At 37.8% G+C, this 24337-nt stretch overlaps 1 protein-coding gene across 1 annotated transcript; it reads right to left on the bottom strand.

Moving 5' to 3' along the window:
• Window positions 1-18853: 18853 nt before the first annotated feature.
• Window positions 18854-20396, bottom strand: LOC106094376 (charged multivesicular body protein 3). Its single transcript, XM_013261587.2, has 3 exons — window positions 20215-20396; window positions 19829-20069; window positions 18854-19759 (listed from the first exon to the last, which is right to left on the bottom strand). The coding sequence occupies exons 1-3, from the start codon at window positions 20257-20259 to the stop codon at window positions 19371-19373; spliced, it is 675 nt and encodes a 224-aa protein (XP_013117041.1). The 5' UTR covers window positions 20260-20396; the 3' UTR covers window positions 18854-19370.
• Window positions 20397-24337: the final 3941 nt, after the last annotated feature.

Raw genomic sequence — 24337 nt, 5'->3', positions numbered from 1 at the left:
AATAAGTCTACAACTTTTTATCTGTTGATTTTAGCCATACAAAATGTTCTAGACATTTGTAGAGGAGGACATAGGCTTTCAGAAAAGTGCTGTTGTTGGTCCATATCTTTAATACAGGGTGAGCTACAGGGTGTCAAAGTTGACCACTTTTGACTTCTCCAAGCTTCTGGGGGCCATAACTTTTGATCTACTCAACCGATTTACATGATTTAGGACTCTAGAGAAAGAGCTTGACAAGATCTAAAAAACTTATGCATAAAGTACCATGCCATCGTGTACTGTTAAGGAGTTATGAATTGTTTAATTTTAAAATATGAAAATTTGGCCTTGGTTTTTTTCAGTGTTTTTTTAATAACTCCGTCAATTTTAAAGCTATAAACTTCATACTTCACACAAATTATGCCAGCATATGTGTGCATAAAATACAAAAGGAATCACGTGAATATCTTTAGCGGTTTAAAAATGGCATCGTTTTCAATATGAAAAATATTTTTTTTGTCAAAAAATTGCAAAATTTTTCAAAAAAGATACTCCCATTTCCTTTAAGTTTTCGCAAACTTTGGCCGTCAAAGCATTATCATTTCTTTCCATTTTCACAAAGTCGAGGTATTAAGAAAAGTTTTAAGTGCTAATTTGGCTAATTTCGATATCAAACAACACCGTTATCTTAAGACCAAAATGGCCAATTTTTTTACTAAACTTCAAAAGTTTCTCACTGGAAAAAAAGTTCCACGGGGATTTTTTCGCTTTTTTTGAACTTAAATGAAAGCTTAAAATGTTCCCAACATTTTAAGGTATGTCTCGCCATATCCTAGCCATAAATGAGATCGTAGCGATCAAAATACTGAAAAAAGTCAATTTTCAAGTAGTGCTATATTCATTGCTAAAAAACAAGTATTACGTCACATTTTATTGCAAAGATGTTAAATAAACTTTTATTTGGTAACACTTCTTCTACAAAACACAAAAAGAATCATGGAAATATCTCTATTCTATTCCATTTTATGGAACCGGCAATAAAAAAGTCAATTTTTCAAAAAAGTCGAATTTCCCAAATTTTGTTTTTGTTGTCCTAATTGCACATGACACACTATAGCCATATTTACGCAACATACCTTATCGTAAAGGAAATTTTCATACCTTTCCAACGATGTATAAAACATTTCTCAACTCGGATTCTATCTACTCTAAAATTCATTTACACTTCATTAAACTCTATATAAAAATGTCTATTTGTGAAATGGAACCTTATATGGGGCCTACACTAAAACATTGATAGATTTGCCCAGGGTTTACAATACAAATGTGTTAGAATAAAAAAAGGTCTCCTGCCAAAGTTTAAAAAAATTGGAATAAAAATATGTGTTTTAGAGCGAAAACACTTCGCATCGGCGTGCGTTTATATGTATATTAGCTACTCCCAAAATAAAAAAGCATTTTAGTTTTGTATTATTTGATTTTATTCTCTACCAAATAATCTAAGGTATCAAAATTTAAAAGCTCTTTAATTTGAATGGCATCGGGATCGTCCTTATCTATATCGTCACATATTTTTGGTAGCCATTTAGTTCTGATGCTGTATAGTACCGGATCAGACGATAACAATAAATATTGAAGTAAATCATAATTTTGGTTAAATTTGGTGCTCTTTCGGGTATTGAAAAGCCGGAACTGTTTAACATCTCTATTACGGGATTCCTGAGCTTCTTCTGTAAGTTCTCCTAACGGAAGTATGTTGTATTCCACAATTTCCTTGCCATGATGTAAGACTTTATGTACTGTCGGTGTTAAAGCTTTCCACGAATATAAATCAGATAAAATGTTTTTTGTGTCATTACTATAAGCTTCAAATTTGGTTGAATTTATCATCTTTTTGCTATTGATTACAGCCAAAATCACTTTGAATCGTCTTAGCAAGTGTTCATCAAGACCGGTTATTTTAGATGTCGATACGGGGTCCTCAAAAAACCGCCTTGCCGAGTTGCCATCATTTGTGCTTCCGTATCCGTAAAGAGGTTTATCTATTATAAGTCCCTTTTGTTTAAACTCCAACTGGATTCGATTCTTCTCTTCCTGCCTCATTTTGTGAAGATCTTGGTTGTTTCTAGCAGAGACATCGCGGTTTCCAGGGCTAGTCCGATATTTAAGGTCATACGATAAATGCAAACAATACTCCATGAATCGAATTCTACAGTGCAGGGGCGAAATACCGAAATTGAGCGCATTTTCGTTTACTAAATTTTCATCAGACTTGTCCTCGAATTGCCCATTCTTCTTGCCACAAATATTGCATCTCCAATTGGACATAACGCCAGTTAATGCGTTTGCCACCTTTCCATCGATCATAGTGAGTTGTAGTTGAAACGAAACTTTTATATTTCTTCCCAATTGGTTTATAACAATCATGGGTAATGCAGCAATTTCTTCCTTTATTTCGTTCACCAAAGATCGTGTTGTGTTCCGGTCTTCCTTTGTATACTCAAACCGAATTGGGCGACATAAATATTTTGACCCAGGTGTTCTATTTATCCATATATCTTGAAATGCATTTTCTTTCGATGATGAAGATTGGTCCTTGTACAATCTCATTCTCAATGGTACTAATGATGCCATGAAAATTGATGCGAAGTTGGTATCTATTTCTGTTTGTTGCTTATATTCGGAAAATCCAGATGATCCATCACAACCCCATTTGCTGATCAAAACCACTTCGGAATTATTACATGTGTTCAACTGTTCTTCAGTAAAATTAGAAATAATTCTAACAGCTGTATTTTCAACAAGATCAGCAAGTTTCACTCTTGCTTTTAATTCGTCCACGTATATATTTGATGGCACCATTTTCGTCCTGGTGTTGTACAATTTATGTTTTGAGGGTAAACAACCCCATCCTTTTTCACGAAGAGCCTTCCTCATTGTTGAGTATTTGTTTCTTGAGAGGCCTAGGTTCAAAATCAGGGCCAGTGCATCTTCCTCCGTGAATTCTGTAGTCGATTTTGGAGTTGGAATACTTTCTACCATTCTCTTTACCCTTTTCGGAGATGCTAATGGTAAAACATCGACAATTCGTCCAACATTTTTTGGTTGTGTTTTTAACAATGCTGTTTTGAACGTATCTTTTATTAAATTTGGCGGATGTGCCGCCAATAGTTCCTCTTGTTTTTTCTTTTTGGTTTTCTCCGTAACTTCGTCGTATGCTTTGCTAGGCCGGCCGGGAATCAGCGGTTTAATTTCAATAAGTAGATCCGATTTCAGCCACTTCTCATACATTTTGAAAAACTTGATTTTTGCGAATGAACATTCTGGCAACCTTCTCTCAAATGATTTGTAGAATTTTTCAAGTTTGTCTAAAGCGTCTTTATTTAGCCTTATTCCATATATGTGGTCCAAAGTGTAAACAAGTTCCTTAAATGACTCCGTGTATGATTTGGAATCATTTTTGATGTCCCATACAATTTTCGAAAGAGTGGAATACTTCAGTATGACTTCCATAACTTATAAATGTCCTTTACGCCTCTACAAAATATAATGAAGAAAATTTGGATTTTGTTCAAATATTTATGCAATATATTCACAATTAATGACCCATTTCAGGTATCAGACGCAATCGTAAAAAGGGGTCCAAAGTGCCTCTTTTTACTTACTCTTCTATAATTATTTACCTGGACTCGAATTTGGTTAAAAAAAATGACAATGAATTTTTTATGGGTAGGTTTTTTCACATTCATTGATACGGTGGATTTCCTGGGAATTCGACATAGCGAAACAGGTAACATTTGTCTGCATCAAATCTTAACACAAATATATATATATATGCAGGTATATTTCTAGGTTACTTTTTATTCAAAAATCATCAGCTTACATTAAAAATAGATGTAGGTACTATACAAACGCACGCCGATGCGAAGTGTTTTCGCTCTAAAACACATATTTTTATTCCAATTTTTTTAAACTTTGGCAGGAGACCTTTTTTTATTCTAACACATTTGTATTGTAAACCCTGGGCAAATCTATCAATGTTTTAGTGTAGGCCCCATATAAGGTTCCATTTCACAAATAGACATTTTTATATAGAGTTTAATGAAGTGTAAATGAATTTTAGAGTAGATAGAATCCGAGTTGAGAAATGTTTTATACATTGTTGGAAAGGTATGAAAATTTCCTTTACGATAAGGTATGTTGCGTAAATATGGCTATAGTGTGTCATGTGCAATTAGGACAACAAAAACAAAATTTGGGAAATTCGACTTTTTTGAAAAATTGACTTTTTTATTGCCGGTTCCATAAAATGGAATAGAATAGAGATATTTCCATGATTCTTTTTGTGTTTTGTAGAAGAAGTGTTACCAAATAAAAGTTTATTTAACATCTTTGCAATAAAATGTGACGTAATACTTGTTTTTTAGCAATGAATATAGCACTACTTGAAAATTGACTTTTTTCAGTATTTTGATCGCTACGATCTCATTTATGGCTAGGATATGGCGAGACATACCTTAAAATGTTGGGAACATTTTAAGCTTTCATTTAAGTTCAAAAAAAGCGAAAAAATCCCCGTGGAACTTTTTTTCCAGTGAGAAACTTTTGAAGTTTAGTAAAAAAATTGGCCATTTTGGTCTTAAGATAACGGTGTTGTTTGATATCGAAATTAGCCAAATTAGCACTTAAAACTTTTCTTAATACCTCGACTTTGTGAAAATGGAAAGAAATGATAATGCTTTGACGGCCAAAGTTTGCGAAAACTTAAAGGAAATGGGAGTATCTTTTTTGAAAAATTTTGCAATTTTTTGACAAAAAAAATATTTTTCATATTGAAAACGATGCCATTTTTAAACCGCCAAAGATATTTACGTGATTCCTTTAGTATTTTATGCACACATATGCTGGCATAATTTGTGTGAAGTATGAAGTTTATAGCTTTAAAATTGACGGAGTTATTTAAAAAACACTGAAAAAAACCAAGGCCAAATTTTCATATTTTAAAATTAAACAATTCATAACTCCTTAACAGTACACGATGGCATGGTACTTTATGCATAAGTTTTTTAGATCTTGTCAAGCTCTTTCTCTAGAGTCCTAAATCATGTAAATCGGTTGAGTAGATCAAAAGTTATGGCCCCCAGAAGCTTGGAGAAGTCAAAAGTGGTCAACTTTGACACCCTGTAGCTCATCCTGTATTAAAGATATGGACCAACAACAGCACTTTTCTGAAAGCCTATGTCCTCCTCTACAAATGTCTAGAACATTTTGTATGGCTAAAATCAACAGATAAAAAGTTGTAGACTTATTTCCAATTTTTTTGCCATTTGGCCCACTGTGCGACGAGACGGTGCGAACCAGTCTATGCTTAGATAAAGCTTTTGTATTAAAAATCTACCAATTCGACAATCAATTTCCTACAAATTTCTTTTTTTGTTTGGTTATAATAGCATGTTCTATTGTGACTTTCAGTAGCTATGGTTCAAGTAAAATGTTCTATATGGACCTCTGTCCTATCTTCGAAAGTACCCAGATCATGGTTGGTTTTAATTCGTGCCTATGTTATGAAAATCGTGGGAAGAACTTGCATAACGTGGTTAGGTTAGGCCGGCTAAAATTAGAGGGATTTTCTATGCAACCCAATTTTCTTTCACTCACGATTTTCGTTTTCATATTTTTTGCGGAATCGACTTTTCCTTTCTTCACAAAGCTTTCCATTGGGAAGGCGTCTGCTACACATACCACATTCAAATTATTTATCCTTGACACACTGAATTTAGTCGAGTGTTTTTCATTTGAATCTTCGTCCCCATTTAAATTCACGCCCCCGCAAACGAAACTTCCACCCGCCCACCAAAAGTATCATCTAAACATGTACACTTCCGCACATCCGGCTAAAATTGGTTTGGGTGCAAGATGGCACAAACAAAATAAGAAGGACTAACAAGCCAAATTATGGCAATTAAGTGACAGTATTTCATGCCACAAAATAACGGAAATACTGCTGATGCCGGGCTATTAAATATTTTTTTTTTTGCTTTTCATCTTGGGCATTATTCCTACCCGCAGCCTCTGCATGCGGCAAATACAAACGAACATAAATTAAGAAAAGTGCGTAGAAAAGCGCCTAATTTAGAGCAAAAATTAAATTAACTTTCATCCAAACGACAGCGAAACTTTAAAAAGGACCTTTTTTGCTTTTCAACTTTTGAATACTGAAGTTGTTGGTGCCGTGGGCAACGCACGTAGTTTGTGTGTGTGTTTGTGAGCATTAGAGGATAAATGATCATGTTGAGCAAAGTATAGACGGACAGTCCATTGATTAGGAAGATTCTAATTATAAAAGGCCTTGTCTCAAACTTGGCGTAAATAAACACATGACGTGGTTGACAGGCACGAGAAAAGTATTTACGAGTGTAAAAAAATTTAATATTAACCTTTTTGGCAACTCTACCAAAAGTTAAAAATTTAAATTCAACATAAAGGTTGCAGGGGTATTTTAAATACTAATTATAAATGATACAGAACTAAGAGGCGAATAAGGAGAATGGATGAAATAATATTTCCATAAATAAAGCTGCAAAGCCTGTATACAAATTGTATTCTTATAGAAAATTGTCGATATTCATGCATCTGTTTAAATCACGCCAGCCTTAGCACAGATAATTTTGCGCAGATTTGGTAGAATACTTTTAATAACACATTTTTTGGGAAATAAAAATACATCCATTTAAAAAAAAAATAGAATTAACATTTTTATACCCTCCACCATAGGATGGGGTATACTAATTTCGATATTATGTTTGTAACACCTCGAAATATGCTTCTCAGACCCCATAAAGTATCCATATTCTTGATCGTCATGTCATTTTAAGTCGATCTAGCCATGTCCGTCCGTCTGTCCGTCCGTCCGCCCGAAGGAGTAAAGCTAGCCGCTCGAAATTTTGCACAACTACTTTTTATTAGTGTAGGTGGGTTTGAATTGTAAATGGGCCAAATCGGTCCATGTTTTGATATAGCTGCCGTATAAACCTATCTTGGGTCTTGACTTCTTGAGCCTCTAGACGGCGCAATTCTCGTCCGATTTGGCTGAAATTTTGCACATGGTGTTTTGGTATCACATTCAACAACTACGTTAAGAATGGCTCAAATCGGTACATGTTTTGATATAGCTGCCATGTAAACCGATCTTGGGTTTTGATTTCTTGAGCCTCTCGAGAGCGCAATTATCGTCCGATTTGACTGAAATTTTGCACGTAGTATTTTGGTATCACCTTCAACAAATGTACTAAGTATGATTCAAATCGGTTCATAATCTGGTATAGCTGTCATATAAACCGATCTTGGAGCTTGACTTCTTAAGCCAATAGAGCGAGCAATTCTCATCAGATTTGGCTGAAATTTTGCATGAGGTGTTTTGTTATGACTTTCAATAACTGTGCCAAGTATGGCGCAAATCAGTATATAACCTGATATAGCTGTCATATAAATCGATCTGGGATCTTGACTTCTTGAGCCTCTAGAGGGCGCAATTCTCATCCGATTTGGCAGAAATTTTGTCCAATGGCTTCTCTCGCGACTTTCAACATACGTGTCTAATAGGGTCTGAATCGATAAATAGCTTGATGCAGCTCCCATATAAACCTATCTCCCGATTTTGCTTCTTGAGGCCCTACAAGGCGCAATTCTTATCCGAATGAACTGAAATATTACACAATGACTTCTACAATGTTCAGCATTCATTTATGGTCCGAATCGGACTATAACTTGATATAGCTCCAATAGCATAACAGTTCTTATTCAATATTCTTTGTTTGCCTAAAAAGAGATACCGCGCATAGAACTCGACAAATGTGATCCATGGTGGAGGATATAGAAGATTCGGCCCGGCCGAACTTAGCACGCTCTTACTTGTTTTTAATTACTCTTTTCAAAAAAGATGATTGACATTAATATTTTCTTGATTGCAGCAGTTTAATTAAAACAAGTAAAAGCGTGCTAAGTTCGGCCGGGCCGAATCTTACATACCCTCCACCATGGATCGCATTTGCCGAGTTCTTCTCCCGGCATCTCTTCTTAGGCAAAAAAGGATATAAGAAAAGATTTGCTCTGCTATTATTATATTATTACATGTTGGAGACCTGTGTAAAATGTCAGCCAATTCGAATAAGAATTGCGCCCTTTGGGGGCTCAAGAAGTAAAATAGAGAGATCGATTTATATGGGAGCTCTATCGGGCTATAGACCGATTCAGATCATAATAAACACGTATGTTGATGGTCATCCGTCGTACAAAATTTCAGCAAAATCGGATAAGAATTGCGCACTCTAGAGGCTCAAGAAGTCAAGACCCAAGATCGGTTTATATGGCAGCTATATCAGGTCATGAACCGATTTGAACCACTTGGCACAGTTATTGCATATCATGACAAAACACGTCGTGCAAAATTTCATTCCAATCGGATAAGAATTCCGCACTCTAGAGGCTCAAGAAGTCAAAACCCAAGATCGGTTTGTATGACAGATATATCAGGTTATGGACCGATTTGAACCATACTTGGTAAAGTAGTTGGATATCATGGGTTTGATTTAACAAGGGATACAATGAAATCTTCAACACGCTGTCTTGCATGCGCAGACGCGGAGCAAAAATGCTTGGTACTTAACGAGTGAATACTTGAGTGAGTATGAGCCAAGTATGGCCTGAACCTGAATGCCAATAATTTGCCTGTACCATCGGCCTTCTTGGCAAATAAATACGCTCTTTAAGGGGTTTTAATAATAAAAAGCGCATAGCTCCCAGAATTATTGAAAATCTTGGTGCGAATGATCCTAAAACTCTCACCATAAAAGGGTGAGGCTCCCATATTTGGGCTTGGAGATTTGCTGAACAGGCTACACCAAAGGCTCCACCACTCTATAGTCGGAAACGGCACAGCATATAGCCAAAGGGTGCGGTCATACCCAAAAGCATTAAGGCGAACAACAGTAATATAGGCCCAAGAACTTTTGTAAATGACGCTAAGGACAGCTTGGTGATGATAGTTCTCGACAAGGGAGAAGAACAGGGCTGAATCCCTAGGAACAGTTCGAGTACGATAGTCAATTGACTGTCATCTGTATATTCCGACGTCGTTACAAAATTAACCGGGCCCCCCAGGCGATGCAGGCTGAATCGAGGCCGATATAAAATAATGGCTTTCAGGGATCAACTTTCAATTTACATAGGTCGTTACGCCCTAAAAAAGAATGGTGAGATCTGAACAGGCGCAGCACTGCATTTAGTCAAAAAGGAAAATATTCATTCTTATGGACTAAGGGACTGCAGTCCTAATCTTTTAAACACCGACTGGAACATTGGTAGATTAGGTGAGGCTGATGGCGATCGGAGACATGCAGTATTCGTATTCGTACTAAACTAAAGGAGTTGTACCCTACGGATTCAACAAGCTGAAGGTCTATGGAAGCCCAGAAGGTCTATAGAAGCGGGGAAGGACGGATCTCAAAAGGTACTCCCATATCAGCGGCTAGTGAAGCGTCTAAGAAGGAATCGTCCACACCGTGAGTGTCCAGAGTCCTGAGGAAGAGTGGTTTCACTTTATTCTCAACTGCCCATAGATGCGTTAAGAAACTCATCGCGACAAGACCAAACGAATCTTGTGAAGGTGGAGTCCTGCTGGTGACAAGAAGATTTGACGTTGTTTCTATCCAGGAACCATGGGTTTTAATGGAGGAATGGTTCGAGGACTAAGTATTCCTAGATTTAAACTGCTCAAGTGAACGGGGAGTGGGAGACACAGAGCCCGTTTTAATGCAGAGAGTAGTCTACATGTTTTTCTTCTTCGAAGAAGATTAAAGATTCAGTAGAAGCACACGATTCAGAGATGCCACTTTCAAGCCTTAAGTTGCCACTTCTACAAGGGAAAGTGGCACTTCTCATTGAGGGAAGTGGTGCTAATGCAATCGCCAGATATGAGGAAGTTCGGATATCAACGAAAGCCGTGAGCTGCTTATCGAATATACTATAAGTTACAATCTGAATAAGAATTGCGCCCTTTGGGGGCTCAAGAAGTAAAATAGAGAGATCGATTTATATGGGAGCTCTATCGGGCTATAGACCGATTCAGATCATAATAAACACGTATGTTGATGGTCATCCGTCGTACAAAATTTCAGCAAAATCGGATAAGAATTGCGCACTCTAGAGGCTCAAGAAGTCAAGACCCAAGATCGGTTTATATGGCAGCTATATCAGGTCATGAACCGATTTGAACCACTTGGCACAGTTATTGCATATCATGACAAAACACGTCGTGCAAAATTTCATTCCAATCGGATAAGAATTCCGCACTCTAGAGGCTCAAGAAGTCAAAACCCAAGATCGGTTTGTATGACAGATATATCAGGTTATGGACCGATTTGAACCATACTTGGTAAAGTAGTTGGATATCATAACAAAACACGTCATGCAAAATTTCATTCCAATCGGATAAGAATTGCGCACTCTAGAGGCTCAAGAAGTCAAGACCCAAGATCGGTTGATATGGCAGCTATATCAGGTTATGGACCGATTTGAACTATACTTGGTTGGATATCATAACAAAACTCATCGTGCAAAATTTCATTCCAATCGGATAAGAATTGCGCACTCTAGAGGCTCAAGAAGTCAAGACCCAAGATCGGTTTGTATGACAGATATATCAGGTTATGGACCGATTTGAACCATACTTGGTAAAGTAGTTGGATATCATAACAAAACACGTCATGCAAAATTTCATTCCAATCGGATAAGAATTGCGCACGCTAGAGGCTCAAGAAGTCAAGACCCAAGATCGGTTGATATGGCAGCTATATCAGGTTATGGACCGATTTGAGCTATACTTGGTTGGATATCATAACAAAACTCATCGTGCAAAATTTCATTCCAATCGGATAAGAATTGCGCACTCTGGAGGCCCAAGATGTCAAGACCCAAGATCGGTTGATATGGCAGCTATATCAGGTTATGGACCGATTTGAACTATACTTGGTTGGATATCATAACAAAACACGTCGTGCAAAATTTCATTTCAATCGGATAAGAATTGCGCACTCTAGAGGCTCAAGAAATCAAGACCCAAGATCGGTTTATATGGCAGCTATATCAAAACATCGACCGATTTGAACCATACTTGGTAAAGTTGTTGGATATCATAACAAATCACGTCGTGCAAAATTTCATTCCAATCGGATAAGAATTGCGCACTCTAGATGCTCAAGAAGTCAAGACCCAAGATCGGTTTATATGGCAGCTATATCAGGTTATGAACCGATTTGAACTATACTTGGCACAGTTGTTGGATATCATAACAAAACACATCGTGCAAAATTTCATTCCAATCGGATAAGAATTGCGCACTCTAGAGGCTCAAGAAGTCAAGACCCAAGATCGGTTTATATGGCAGCTATATCAGGTTATGAACCGATTTGAACTATACTTAGCACATTTATTGGATATAATAACAAAACACGTCGTGCAAAATTTCATTTCAATCGGATAAGAATTGCGCACTCTAGAGGCTCAAGAAGTCAAGACCCAAGATCGGTTTATATGGCAGCTATATCAAAACATAGACCGATTTGAACCATACTTGTTAAAGTTGTTGGATGTCATAACAAAACACGTCGTGCAAAATTTCATTCCAATCGGATAAGAATTGCGCACTCTAGAGGCTCAAGAAGTCAAGACCCAAGATCGGTTTATATGGCAGCTATATCAAAACATCGACCTATTTGAACCATACTTGGCAAGGTTGTTGGATATCATAACAAAACAAGTCGTGCAAAATTTCATTCCAATCGGATAAGAATTGCGCACTCTAGAGGCTCAAGAAGTCAAGACCCAAGATCGGTTTATATGGCAGCTATATCAAAACATGGACCGATATGGCCCATTTACAATACCAACCGACCTACTTTAATAAGAAGTATTTGTGCAAAATTTCAAGCGGCTAGCTTTACTCCTTCGGAAGTTAGCGTGATTTCGACAGACAGACGGACGGACGGACGGACGGACGGACGGACAGACAGACGGACGCACATGGCTAGATCGACATAAAATGTCGCGACGATCATGAATATATATACTTTATGGGGTCTCAGACGAATATTTCGAGTAGTTACAAACAGAATGACGAAATTAGTATACCCCCCATCTTATGGTGGAGGGTATAAAAATACCTGGCTACTCAATAAGTGGAAATTGTAGCTATATCTAAAGGGTAATTTTTTAAGAGTCATATGAAAGTGGACGATGTCTTAATGAGGATGAGGAGGAGATGATGGGACAAATGATCTGCTCATGCCCGGGTCTACAGGATCATAGGCTTTCCATCCTAAGGTGGCAATTCTTCCCCGATCTCGGCGCACTTGGAGATGTGTCTCTGGGGAGTCTCCTCAAATATGTGGATAGGGTGGGTTTGATTTAACAAGGGACACAATGAAATCTTCAACACGCTGTCTTGCATGCGCAGACGCGGAGCAAAAATGCTTGGTACTTAACGAGTGAATACTTGAGTGAGTATGAGCCAAGTATGGCCTGAACCTGAATGCCAATAATTTGCCTGTACCATCGGCCTTCTTGGCAAATAAATACGCTCTTTAAGGGGTTTTAATAATAAAAAGCGCATAGCTCCCAGAATTATTGAAAATCTTGGTGCGAATGATCCTAAAACTCTCACCATAAAAGGGTGAGGCTCCCATATTTGGGCTTGGAGATTTGCTGAACAGGCTACACCAAAGGCTCCACCACTCTATAGTCGGAAACGGCACAGCATATAGCCAAAGGGTGCGGTCATACCCAAAAGCATTAAGGCGAACAACAGTAATATAGGCCCAAGAACTTTTGTAAATGACGCTAAGGACAGCTTGGTGATGATAGTTCTCGACAAGGGAGAAGAACAGGGCTGAATCCCTAGGAACAGTTCGAGTACGATAGTCAATTGACTGTCATCTGTATATTCCGACGTCGTTACAAAATTAACCGGGCCCCCCAGGCGATGCAGGCTGAATCGAGGCCGATATAAAATAATGGCTTTCAGGGATCAACTTTCAATTTACATAGGTCGTTACGCCCTAAAAAAGAATGGTGAGATCTGAACAGGCGCAGCACTGCATTTAGTCAAAAAGGAAAATATTCATTCTTATGGACTAAGGGACTGCAGTCCTAATCTTTTAAACACCGACTGGAACATTGGTAGATTAGGTGAGGCTGATGGCGATCGGAGACATGCAGTATTCGTATTCGTACTAAACTAAAGGAGTTGTACCCTACGGATTCAACAAGCTGAAGGTCTATGGAAGCCCAGAAGGTCTATAGAAGCGGGGAAGGACGGATCTCAAAAGGTACTCCCATATCAGCGGCTAGTGAAGCGTCTAAGAAGGAATCGTCCACACCGTGAGTGTCCAGAGTCCTGAGGAAGAGTGGTTTCACTTTATTCTCAACTGCCCATAGATGCGTTAAGAAACTCATCGCGACAAGACCAAACGAATCTTGTGAAGGTGGAGTCCTGCTGGTGGCAAGAAGATTTGACGTTGTTTCTATCCAGGAACCATGGGTTTTAATGGAGGAATGGTTCGAGGACTAAGTATTCCTAGATTTAAACTGCTCAAGTGAACGGGGAGTGGGAGACACAGAGCCCGTTTTAATGCAGAGAGTAGTCTACATGTTTTTCTTCTTCGAAGAAGATTAAAGATTCAGTAGAAGCACACGATTCAGAGATGCCACTTTCAAGCCTTAAGTTGCCACTTCTACAAGGGAAAGTGGCACTTCTCATTGAGGGAAGTGGTGCTAATGCAATCGCCAGATATGAGGAAGTTCGGATATCAACGAAAGCCGTGAGCTGCTTATCGAATATACTATAAGTTACAATCTGACGATATGTAATAAAGGAAATAAACCAATCCTTATCACACAGACAGGAGGTACCAGATGTTGGCTTTGTATCGGAAGATATAAGAGGAAGGATATGAGACTGGGAAGTGTTGAATGACAACAAATTGTCTGATCATCATTGTACAATATTAGTTTCAGCCTTGGAGAAAATTCGATTTGAGCAGTCAGAACAAATTTTGTAAGAGTCAACTTGAAGGTTCACAAGTAGGCCCTGGGCATTGTAGGGCCTTGAAGTTTTGGAACGCAAAAATTATTAATGTTATGAAATTGCCACCTCAATCGCCGAACTTTAATCCTATTAGAACCTTTGGATAACTGGAAAAATCTTTGGAGAAAAGTGCAAACCAAAGAAGATTTATTTAGAAATAGCCAGGGAAGCAATATCAACTGCAATCTATATATCTATATATATAAAAATTAATTTGTGTTTGTTTGTCGGTTTGTTTGTTTGTTCCGTATAGACTCAAAAACGGCTGATTTGATTACCTTGAAATTTTCACAGATTGTATAGGTTGGTCTGGAAGGAAACATAGGCTATATAATTTTTTGATATCGGGAGGGGAGCGGACCCTCTCCCTTACTCCAAAAGTACAACCCTAAATTAAAAGTGGAACGATCGGGACAATTTGGGAGTACGAACTTCATAATAAAAGTTGAGTCCAAGTACCTGGGAGGGGCGCTCCATCCCCAAAACCCCTTTGAAATAGGTTTATTTGACGATCATGACAATATGTGACTCAAATGAAAGGTTTTCGGGAGTAGATTTTGAATATAGTCAGTAAGTGGGAATAGGCTTTATAATTTACTGATAACGGAAGGGAGCGGACCCTCCACTGTTACCACAAAAACTCCACCCAACATCAAAAGTGGACCGATAAGGACAATATTGGGCTCAAATGGAAGGTATTCGGGAGTAGATTTCGAATCTGGCATACAAAATCAGATCGAAGTATAGGGGGTCACGCCACCCCTCAAAAACGCCATTAGACCCATTATGACTATATGATACCTGGCTGAACCGATTTTCTTAAAATTTTCATAGATTGTGTACGTTTGTCTGGAAGGAAACATAGGCATTAAAGTTTTTAGATATCGGGTGGAGGTGGACCTCCCCTTTACCCCAAAAACGCCACCCATATCCGAAAGTGGTTCGATAGGCACAATAAGGGTATCAAAATAAAGGTATTGGAGACTAGAAAACGAATATGGTATTAAAATTTGGGTCTAAGTACCCAGCGGGCACTCCCTGTCAAACTATCGATAATCGTGACATTCGATATTTTCGACAGTTTTAAAAATAAATATCGATAGTATCGATACTATCGTTAATTTCCCATCAACTATATTTCAAACGAAAATGAGAACTAAAAATTGGGAGACCGATTCATATAGAAGTAATATCAATGCACAGACCAAATAAAACCAAAGTTAATAAAGTCAGTTGGAAGTCATGAAGGAAATTATTGTACAAAATTTTAGCCTTATCGGATGAAAATTGCGCCCTCTATAGGTGCAACGCATCTTTGAGGATATATTCAGTGTCGGATTGTTATTTATGTTTAGTTTTGCAAAAACCTTTAACTTTTGCGATAGTATCCATGGCAAAAATATCAATCAATATTCAGTCAAAAAATTAAATATTGAAAGTGCCATCGATATTTTGCCGCCCACCCCCGATAAGCCCCCCAAATGGGAATATTACTCGATCATATTGCAGCTTGATGAAACTCAAATGTAAAGCATTTGAGAGCAGATTAAGAATATGACATTAAACTTTGTGTCCAAAAATCTAGGTGGTGCTTTACCTCCTAGCATCGCCTCCAATTTGACCCATTAAAACAAGGGGAGTCAAGTGATAGATATTTTTGAGTAGAATGCGTCATTCAAATTTATACTCAAGTAGCAGATGGGGTGTGGCGCACAACCCTCCTAAAGGCGCCCTCCACCTAACCGCGGTATACGCCAATCTTGACAACATGGGGTTCAAATGAACGTTATAAGGTTGTGGACTGCGTAAATGATCTCTTTATTCTACTCATATATCTAGCGGACCACCTCACCCCAAAACAGTCGATCAATCATAGTGACCTAACACTGTGTGATTTAATAATTTTAGGGACATAAATATATGTAGGCCGCCATATCCCGAAAATTATGACGTTCAGTGTGTTAGGAGATGCAAACCTTAACGTCAAGGTGGTCACCATTTTTGGCTCATCGAAAATGGACCTTCTTTTACAAGATAAGTCCAAACGACGTAGTTTAATTACTAAGAAGTGTCGCTACCGCACCAAATATATATTGTAGACCGACAAATTAGTTCTTTAGTTTAGTTTAGGTTGAAAAGAGGGCGCAGATATTAATCCGCCCCATGCCACTATGGACATACACCTAAGCCAGTAATCGACTAGTTGTGAGCTCTGAAAACTATAAAGTAACCTCTAAAATGACAATTTTAAGTTAGGAATTCCGTGCTACTTACAAAATCCTTAATTGTTTTCAATGCCACTCAACTAAGTTGGTTTATGTCTGATATTGTGTCTCCACCTAAGTACCGATATCTGTTGGACGCGACAGCTGGGCAATGACAAAGGAAATGCTCCAACGTCTCATCATCTTCCCCGCATGCCCTACACATGCTATCACGCCGCACCGATTTAACATAAGTGATCTCGTATTCCTATGTGTCCCGTTATGATACCAATAGCTATACTGACCTCTTTCTTGCTTTCTTTTTAGTTATAGTCTCGACTTCTCACAATCTGGATCCCCCCATAGCATTTTCGCCGTCCTACCGACCGTTTCGCTGTTCCACAATGTTGCATGCGCATTCGTCGCCCACTCCCTTAACTCGAACTGCGTCGACCCGAAAGGCTTCGGGTTAATCAAGTTTATTGACGGCAGTCCTCTGGCCTTCACCGCCAAATTGTCTGGGGAAAAAAGGAAAAAAGGGCCCCAAAAAATCGTTTAATATGACAGTTTGATTTGATTTAAATAATATAGTCCATTATAGACAACTACCACATGATGATCGGAAGCCACCGCAGCGCAGAGGTTAGCATGTCCGCCTATAACGCTGAACGCCTGAGTTCAAATCCTGGCGAGACCATCATACAATTTTCAGCTGTGGTTGTCCCCTCCTAATGCTGGCGACATTTGTGAGGTACTATACCATGTAAAAACTTCTCCTTAAAACAGGTGTCGCACTGCGGCACGCCGTTAGGACTCGGCTATAAAAAGAAGGTTCCTTATTATTGAGCTTAAACTTCAATCGGACTGCACTCATTGATATGTGAGATGTTTGCCCCTGTTCCTTAATGGAATGTTCAAGGGCAAAATTTGCAATTTGCATTTTACCACATGATGATCAATGTTATAGGCGTTAAGCCACTCCAAGCGTATGACACTAACATTTCATTTAGCACCATCTATTGGCTGTTTACTATTGGATGAACTGAATGGAGACGCCAACACGAACAGAGAGAGTGCAGAGTGGTAAAAATTTATCATATCGCATTTATCTTTTTTATGACAACCTATCGGTCCTTAATGTAAAGAAAATTCATATATAGGAGTTTAATTGCAGTTGTTTTAATTTTTTGTGGGTCTAAATAATAGGTGTTTTAGGTGGTTTAAATGTCTATCTTTGGCATAGATAAAAATAAAAATATATATAAAAAAATATCTATAGACTAAAGATCAACCTTCTGCATAGATTAAGAATAAGATACATATTTTTCGCGCGGTTCAAATCAAGGCGCAACGAAGCGGACAGGGCTCAGCTATAATTAATAATTGAAAATCCTCTATGAACAAAAGATGTGCATGTGTCATCCAGATTAAATATTCGTAACGAAATATTGATTTCAATAGTTTTTTTTTTTTGTATCTTAAATTGGGGGTGCTTTAATTCTGTCTACTTACATTTTCAAATATTTCTTTTATTAATTTAGTTTGCAATTTTTAATAATAATGACATAAATTAATAAAAATAAAAAAATTTAAAATTTTTTTCTTAAGAAAGTTATTATAAAAATGCACCGATTTGCTTAGATTTCGGCTGATACTGTAGATAAGGTTATAGTGGCAGTACTAAATCTGACTTACTTAGACAATTTTGCCTTTTGCGATACCACGACAGCGACAGATCACAACAATGTCAGAGCTTTTAAGCTAGGTGATGATGTCTACAGGAGATTTGCATACAAAATATGACAGCACATATCTGTCTACATGGTCTCCAGGGCCTCGGCCAGTGGTATAGCAGACCAGAAGAAATATATAAACCTCCTAAAGGAACAACAACAAATCTTAGTGGGCATTTTAGCGTGACCCTGTGTAATCTGATGATAGACGTCCTGACAATGATAGGATTAACGGACTTTTGTGCCCCCACTGTACCAATTCCTATACTAGCTAAACGAGAGTTAGGTTAGTTGGTTTCACTGGGCATCTTAATAGGTGATTGGTGTCTGGGGGTGTAGTGCCGTACTCAGAGCAGATATTTGCAATAAGATCATCTAACCTTGAACGATACAAGTTCAGTCTATCCGGATCTTAGTAGGGCCAGAGTGGTTCTGGTCCTCCCAGGCAGGTCTTTCTCGTCTTCAGCAAGGTTTATATTCGGTCGGTATGTTTAGATCGCACTAGTTACCGCATTTTGGTGGATATCCTGTAGACCTACTTTATATGTGAGACAGTTGTGAGCGGAACTGTGAGGTGTTGGCGGACTGCGTTCATTCGAGTGATAACACTATAGAAACATTTTTAACAACTGGCAGTAAACACATATAGACTAATAGTAAAGTGAGTTGGCTCGACAGTTGGCAAGCAGATTATTGTTGAAATCACCGATACTATTATTGCTGCAATTGTCCAATTACAATTGTCCAATACAACAAAAATTTTTTGCATACATTCCATTAATTTTGACATGAGAGGATTTCTAATAAATAGTTTTGTTTATTTTACGTTTGTTTTTCATATATTACAAAATATTAAATACTTAATGCATAAATAATTACGAAAGATTAAGCCATTAAAATTTGGTACGGAAACTAGTTAAAAACGTTAGTTAAGGTATAAGAAGCAAAGAAATTACTTTTAAATGCACACAAAACAATTGGCTGCAAAAATACGACTTGAATCGACAACATTATCAGTTTTCAATATAAATTTTCTTTTCAAAAGGATTTCGTTGAAATTGAAGAAAAAATAGTTAACAAATCGATTCGCAATGAGGTTTTAAAGGCCAATTATGTATGCACTCACTGATAGTAATAGTAAAAAATAATTGCCATATCGGAGGGGAACATGCTTATGTTCAACTTAATATCATACAAATTCTCACCTTGTACAAACAAAATGTTTAATGTGCAAATAAATCAAAGCTATCACGAAGGGCAAATAACGCAAGCATCTAAGCTAATTATTCGAAGGTGCTTTGCCTCTGGTTTTCCTTACGAGCGTAAAGAGGCCAGGCGAGATTGCATTTCCTGTAAATCTTCTTCGTCATCCTCTTCAGGATCATCTTCGACAGCGACGGCGGGTGTTTTTGTTTTCTCGGCTGCAGCCAGTTCTTGTGGGGGCAGGGGAGCTTCTCCCAACTTGCCATCGGTAATTTCCCAAAGAACTTTGTCCACCTCCTTAGCAGCCTCCTCCTCCATCTCTTCAGTATCTTCCAAGGAATCCATTGTTTCGTCGAGCATCTCCTCTATAATACCGGCCTTCATCATTTCTTTGGACATATCGCGCATGATGCCTGCGAGTTCCGGATAACGCACCAAATTTTGCATGGCCTGCATGACCTCGGTGGATTTGGAGAGGGATCCCGCTACGCGCAAAGTGGCTGTTATCAAGAAGCAAAATAAATTATTTTTCATACATACACAATTATGAAAGCCCAGTGCGTATTTACCCAATTGATTCTTCATTTGCAATTGAACTGAGTTTAAGTGAGCTTTTGTGGTATAAATTCGATTGATGGCTTTACGCGCTCCCACAATTTCCTTGGCAAGTATGACGCAAGTATCTCGATCGCCTTTAGCTGCGGCCTGTTTCAAGGACCTCTTGACCTTTTCCTCTTCACGTTGTATGCTCCGTATTTGCCTATCGAGTTGATTACCCTCCTTTCGTATTTTGTGTGTCCATTCTTGAACCTGAGGAAGAGTTAAAGTATATATCATTGTTTTGTTTTTGCAAAATCCAATCCGCCACTGTTGATGTCGTCATGCATCACAACCTTCAGTAGTTGTTCGCTTAGAAAATCCATAGATTTTCTCCATTGGATACATAAAAACCAACCTGCTCTTTGGGATCCTTGCTTTTCGTCTGTCCAAACAAACCCATTTTTGAAAATTCCTTTGGATTTTATGTTGTTTAAAGGCTCAAAAATTCAATTTTACTTCAAAAATGACTCATTTGCTAGGTGGTCAAATTATTATTTATTTTCGTTGGATGTTTGTTTTGACAAGTTCAACAGTGCTGCCAAGTTCCAAATCTATACGATATCAGTACCAAAGTATTATGTAGACATTACCAATAGTGAAGAAAAAGCGAGAGAAGAGTGAAAAAAGACGTAAAATCCCGACCAAAGTGATTCGTATTGAATTATGTCAGAGAACAGTATAATTACAAAGAAGTTTATATATTTTGAATGCATGAGCGATTCACTATTTTGATAGTAGGTGTGTTTTATTTACCCATTCAATCTGAGTATGCGCCTTTAGCGAAAGTTTCGGTTGCAGCCAAGACATTTATCACCACTAAAAAATAATTGTGTAGAAGACAAAGTGGCGATGAACATCGATTTATAATTTTGGCGGAATTTTAATAATTTTTGGCTAATAGAGGATTTTCTCGTTTAATTTGTATGGAGAAACATTCTATCCCCTATTAGCTAAACAGCAAAACTCATCGCTGTCATTATTCAATTTGAATGACTAAACTAAAAGAGGAAGAACGCAACATATTTACTCAATGATTAAAGGTTTTGGACTTGCAAAATTGCTTAGAATATTAATAAAATCATATTTATGAACTTCGAGGAACGTTTATTTAAAATTAAATGTCTTATTTTGCTTGTTTTGTTGATATTTGATTAGCTGCGTTTTGTTTTAGTACTATATAGTGCAGTGCTATGAAATTTATATGAAAACGACTTCTAGTCAGGGCAACAAAGTTCTGAATAAAACCCCATTTACACTGCTCATTAAAAAGGGAAAACATATAATCGAGCCATTAATTTAAAGAGCAATGTAAACGGGGTTTTAATTACCAGTGCAGTACCGCAATACCGTAACTTATAACGAACATAGTTTAGATAAATGTGTCAACAACAAAAAAAAAATAGTTTGCACTAACGGTTATGTTATTCTTTAACTCCACGTTAACAGAAATTGTTATCTATTTTTTCTCTCTGGCAACTCTAGCCAAAAATACAAAACACAGAAAGAGGAATCGACAAAAATCCATTCCTCTCATAACGTGAAATCCTTCTTTTATTTACTTAAAAACACCACAAATCTATATAAAATGTACACAATTATTTAGGAAAAGTGCTATCAATTAAAATTTATCCGTATAAAACTTTTGCGGGCATGTTTTTTTTTCATATTAAGAAACACACGCTTATAAATTGATTGTACACACATATCCGAAATGTTTTAAGAAAAACCTAGAGAGAAATATTCTTTAGCCATCGTAAATATTTATCTTTATTTATTTCGTTTAAGTAAACACCAAATAATTGTCCGTCGTTTAGTTAACGAATAGAAATTCGTTAGCGAAAACAGCTGATTTTAACAATGTCGATTATTAGGTTTGTTCGCGTACTTTTCCAGTAAGAATTTGCAGGGGAGTAAGAGCCATTTTACTCCCTTTAAAAAAATTTGCAAGCAAAAGTACGCGAATGACTTCCAGTGAAAATTTGCAAAACAGCTGATATTTTGTTTTGTTGGTTTTTTACTTACTTGCTTAGGAAAAGAATTGTTTTTAAATAAAAAATGCTGTCGATACTTGTAAGGTATTTTCTTGATATAAACTTCAAATTGTCGAACCGAGAGTGATAAGGCTAGAAGGGGAGCCATTCATAGTATCCATGATCTCCGTGCCCCTAGACAGCCATCGCAATTTACACGAAGCTACAAATGTCATCTGGGCGCCAAGTCGCTGGTCCCAGGCGGAAGCTCTACACTGGTGCTGAAGAATCTGGATCTGCCTAGAGTCGAGTACGCTACAACTGTCCTCAGCCTGTCCGAACTCTATTATAGTACCCAATGTTTAGAAGATGTGTAGTATGATCCCGCTACTGAAACCTGGAAAGGACATGAGCAAGAGGAAATCGTCCAGACCGATCTGACTTCTTTCATCAGTAGCCAAGATGCATGAGAGACTATTCCTTCATATCCTTCGTTGGATAATTTTCATTCGCCAAGCGTCAGCCTGCATTGGATTACAACTGCTTTACAAGCCATCACCGTACACAAAAGTAAAAACGTTCTCAAGTCCCTTGTCGGCAGCACTTGGTGTGCTGACAAAGAAACCTTGAACTAACCACCTAATGCTGGATATTGTGGCGAGACAAATTGCTGCCACTGATGTAAGGGAGCTATCTATTTGGTCATGTGGCTGCTACGGAGTGTTTTCATTGCAGATATCACAATTGACAGACTAATTTGCACTCATTTTTTCCAATCCCACTGTGCGTAACTTTTAACTGCCCAGCCAGACCCTTTAAATACCATGACAGCATCTTCCCTCCTTAACATATTTAAAGGAACGGTGTTGGTTTCATTGTATTGCGCTTTTTTTGGTGTGACAACATGACCTGGCCAACGCAGCTGTTGTATTTTGATGCGTGTAACTATGCTATCGTCGTCATACAGCTCGTGGTTCATACGTCGCCTATATTCTCCATTAACGCAAACTGGTCCATATGTTTACGAAGAATCTTTCTCTCAAATACTCCAAGCACTGCCTCATCTGCTTTCACAAGTACCCATGCTTCAGAACCATATAACAGCACGGGTAGTATCATTGTCTTGTATAGTGTAATCTTCGTCTGTCGACAGGTGGCCTTGTTTCTAAACTGCTTACTTAGTCCAAAGTAGCATCTGTTTGCCAGTATTGTTCTTCGCTTTATCTAAAAACTGGTGTCATTCGTTTCTGTTACGGCGGCGCCGAGGTAGATAAAGTTACTGACTGTTTCAAAGTTGTGGTTCCCAACTTTCTCCATTTTCTTTATCTGCTCGGTTTTGCAAGGCTTTTTGGGAGTTGAAACCATTCAAAGGCTGCAGTTACTACTTCCGGTGACCTACCTATGATATCGATCTCGTCGGCATAGAGGAGTAGACGAGCATGTGTTCTCTTGTGATGAGTGTGCCATATCTATTCACATCTGCATCTCGTATAATCTTCCCCAGCAGGATATTAAAGAGATCACACGATAGGCTGTCTCCTTGTCTGAAACCTTGTTTGGTATTAAATGGTTCGGAGAGATTCTTTCCTATTCTTACTGAGGAACGCGTATCAGCAAGTGTCATCCTGCTTACACACAAATGTGAGTGTGTGGACCATACTCAAATTCATATACATATGTTGTTGGAATTTCAACTAAAACCAATCCTTCGAAATAATGAAACACAAAACTATACAAAAAGAACCAATTCAGCTTTTATTTGTTAAAATAATTAAATTTTGTAGTATTTTCGTTGTAGTATATATTTTCCACCTCGAGTAAATACATGTGAACAAGATCACTAACACTAGCAAACACTTAGTTACAATTAGAAGTTTGGCGATCGCGTTTATTTTACATAAGAAAAAGACTTGTTGCGCAGCGACAGTGGTTGTGTGCTTTTTGGACGTCGTGAAATGTAAATTAAGCCTAGATTAAAAAACAAGTTATGGTGAAATTAACACTTTTCATCTATTTTTTTCGACTTGAGGTAAAATTACGGTAAAATTGTCAGCTGTTGTATTTTCATGTAACGGTTGCTTGTCATGAAACAGCTGACCTTTATAAAACATCTTTTTAAAGTTGCAAATTTCTGCTGGCAAAAAAGGTCCCAGTAGAAATTTGCAGGTTCTTTATTTTCGAACTGTTAAAATTTGCTCTCTCTCTTTCTCGTACTCTCTTCTGCTGGCAAATAAAGTACGCGGACGACTTCCAGAAAAAATTTGTGCACACATTTTTAAGTTTCCGAATACAGCTATTTTTAAAAGTGGCTACTGAATACCAAATTCGTTAACTTTTATGTTATCGCTTTTTAACTAAAAGATTTTCGTTAAAACACTACTGAATTCCATTACAGGTTTATGTAGAACACATGGCGAAACAACCAAAGATATCTCATTTGTAAAACAAATATAAATCATATGGTGCAATTCGCCATCTTGTCATCAAGCTGACCGACGTATTGCCAAA

Source organism: Stomoxys calcitrans, chromosome 2, assembly GCF_963082655.1.
Source record: "Stomoxys calcitrans chromosome 2, idStoCalc2.1, whole genome shotgun sequence".
NCBI lineage: Eukaryota > Metazoa > Arthropoda > Insecta > Diptera > Muscidae > Stomoxys > Stomoxys calcitrans.
Note: the sequence above shows the minus strand (reverse complement) of the source record. Positions and strands in the feature narration are given on the sequence as shown.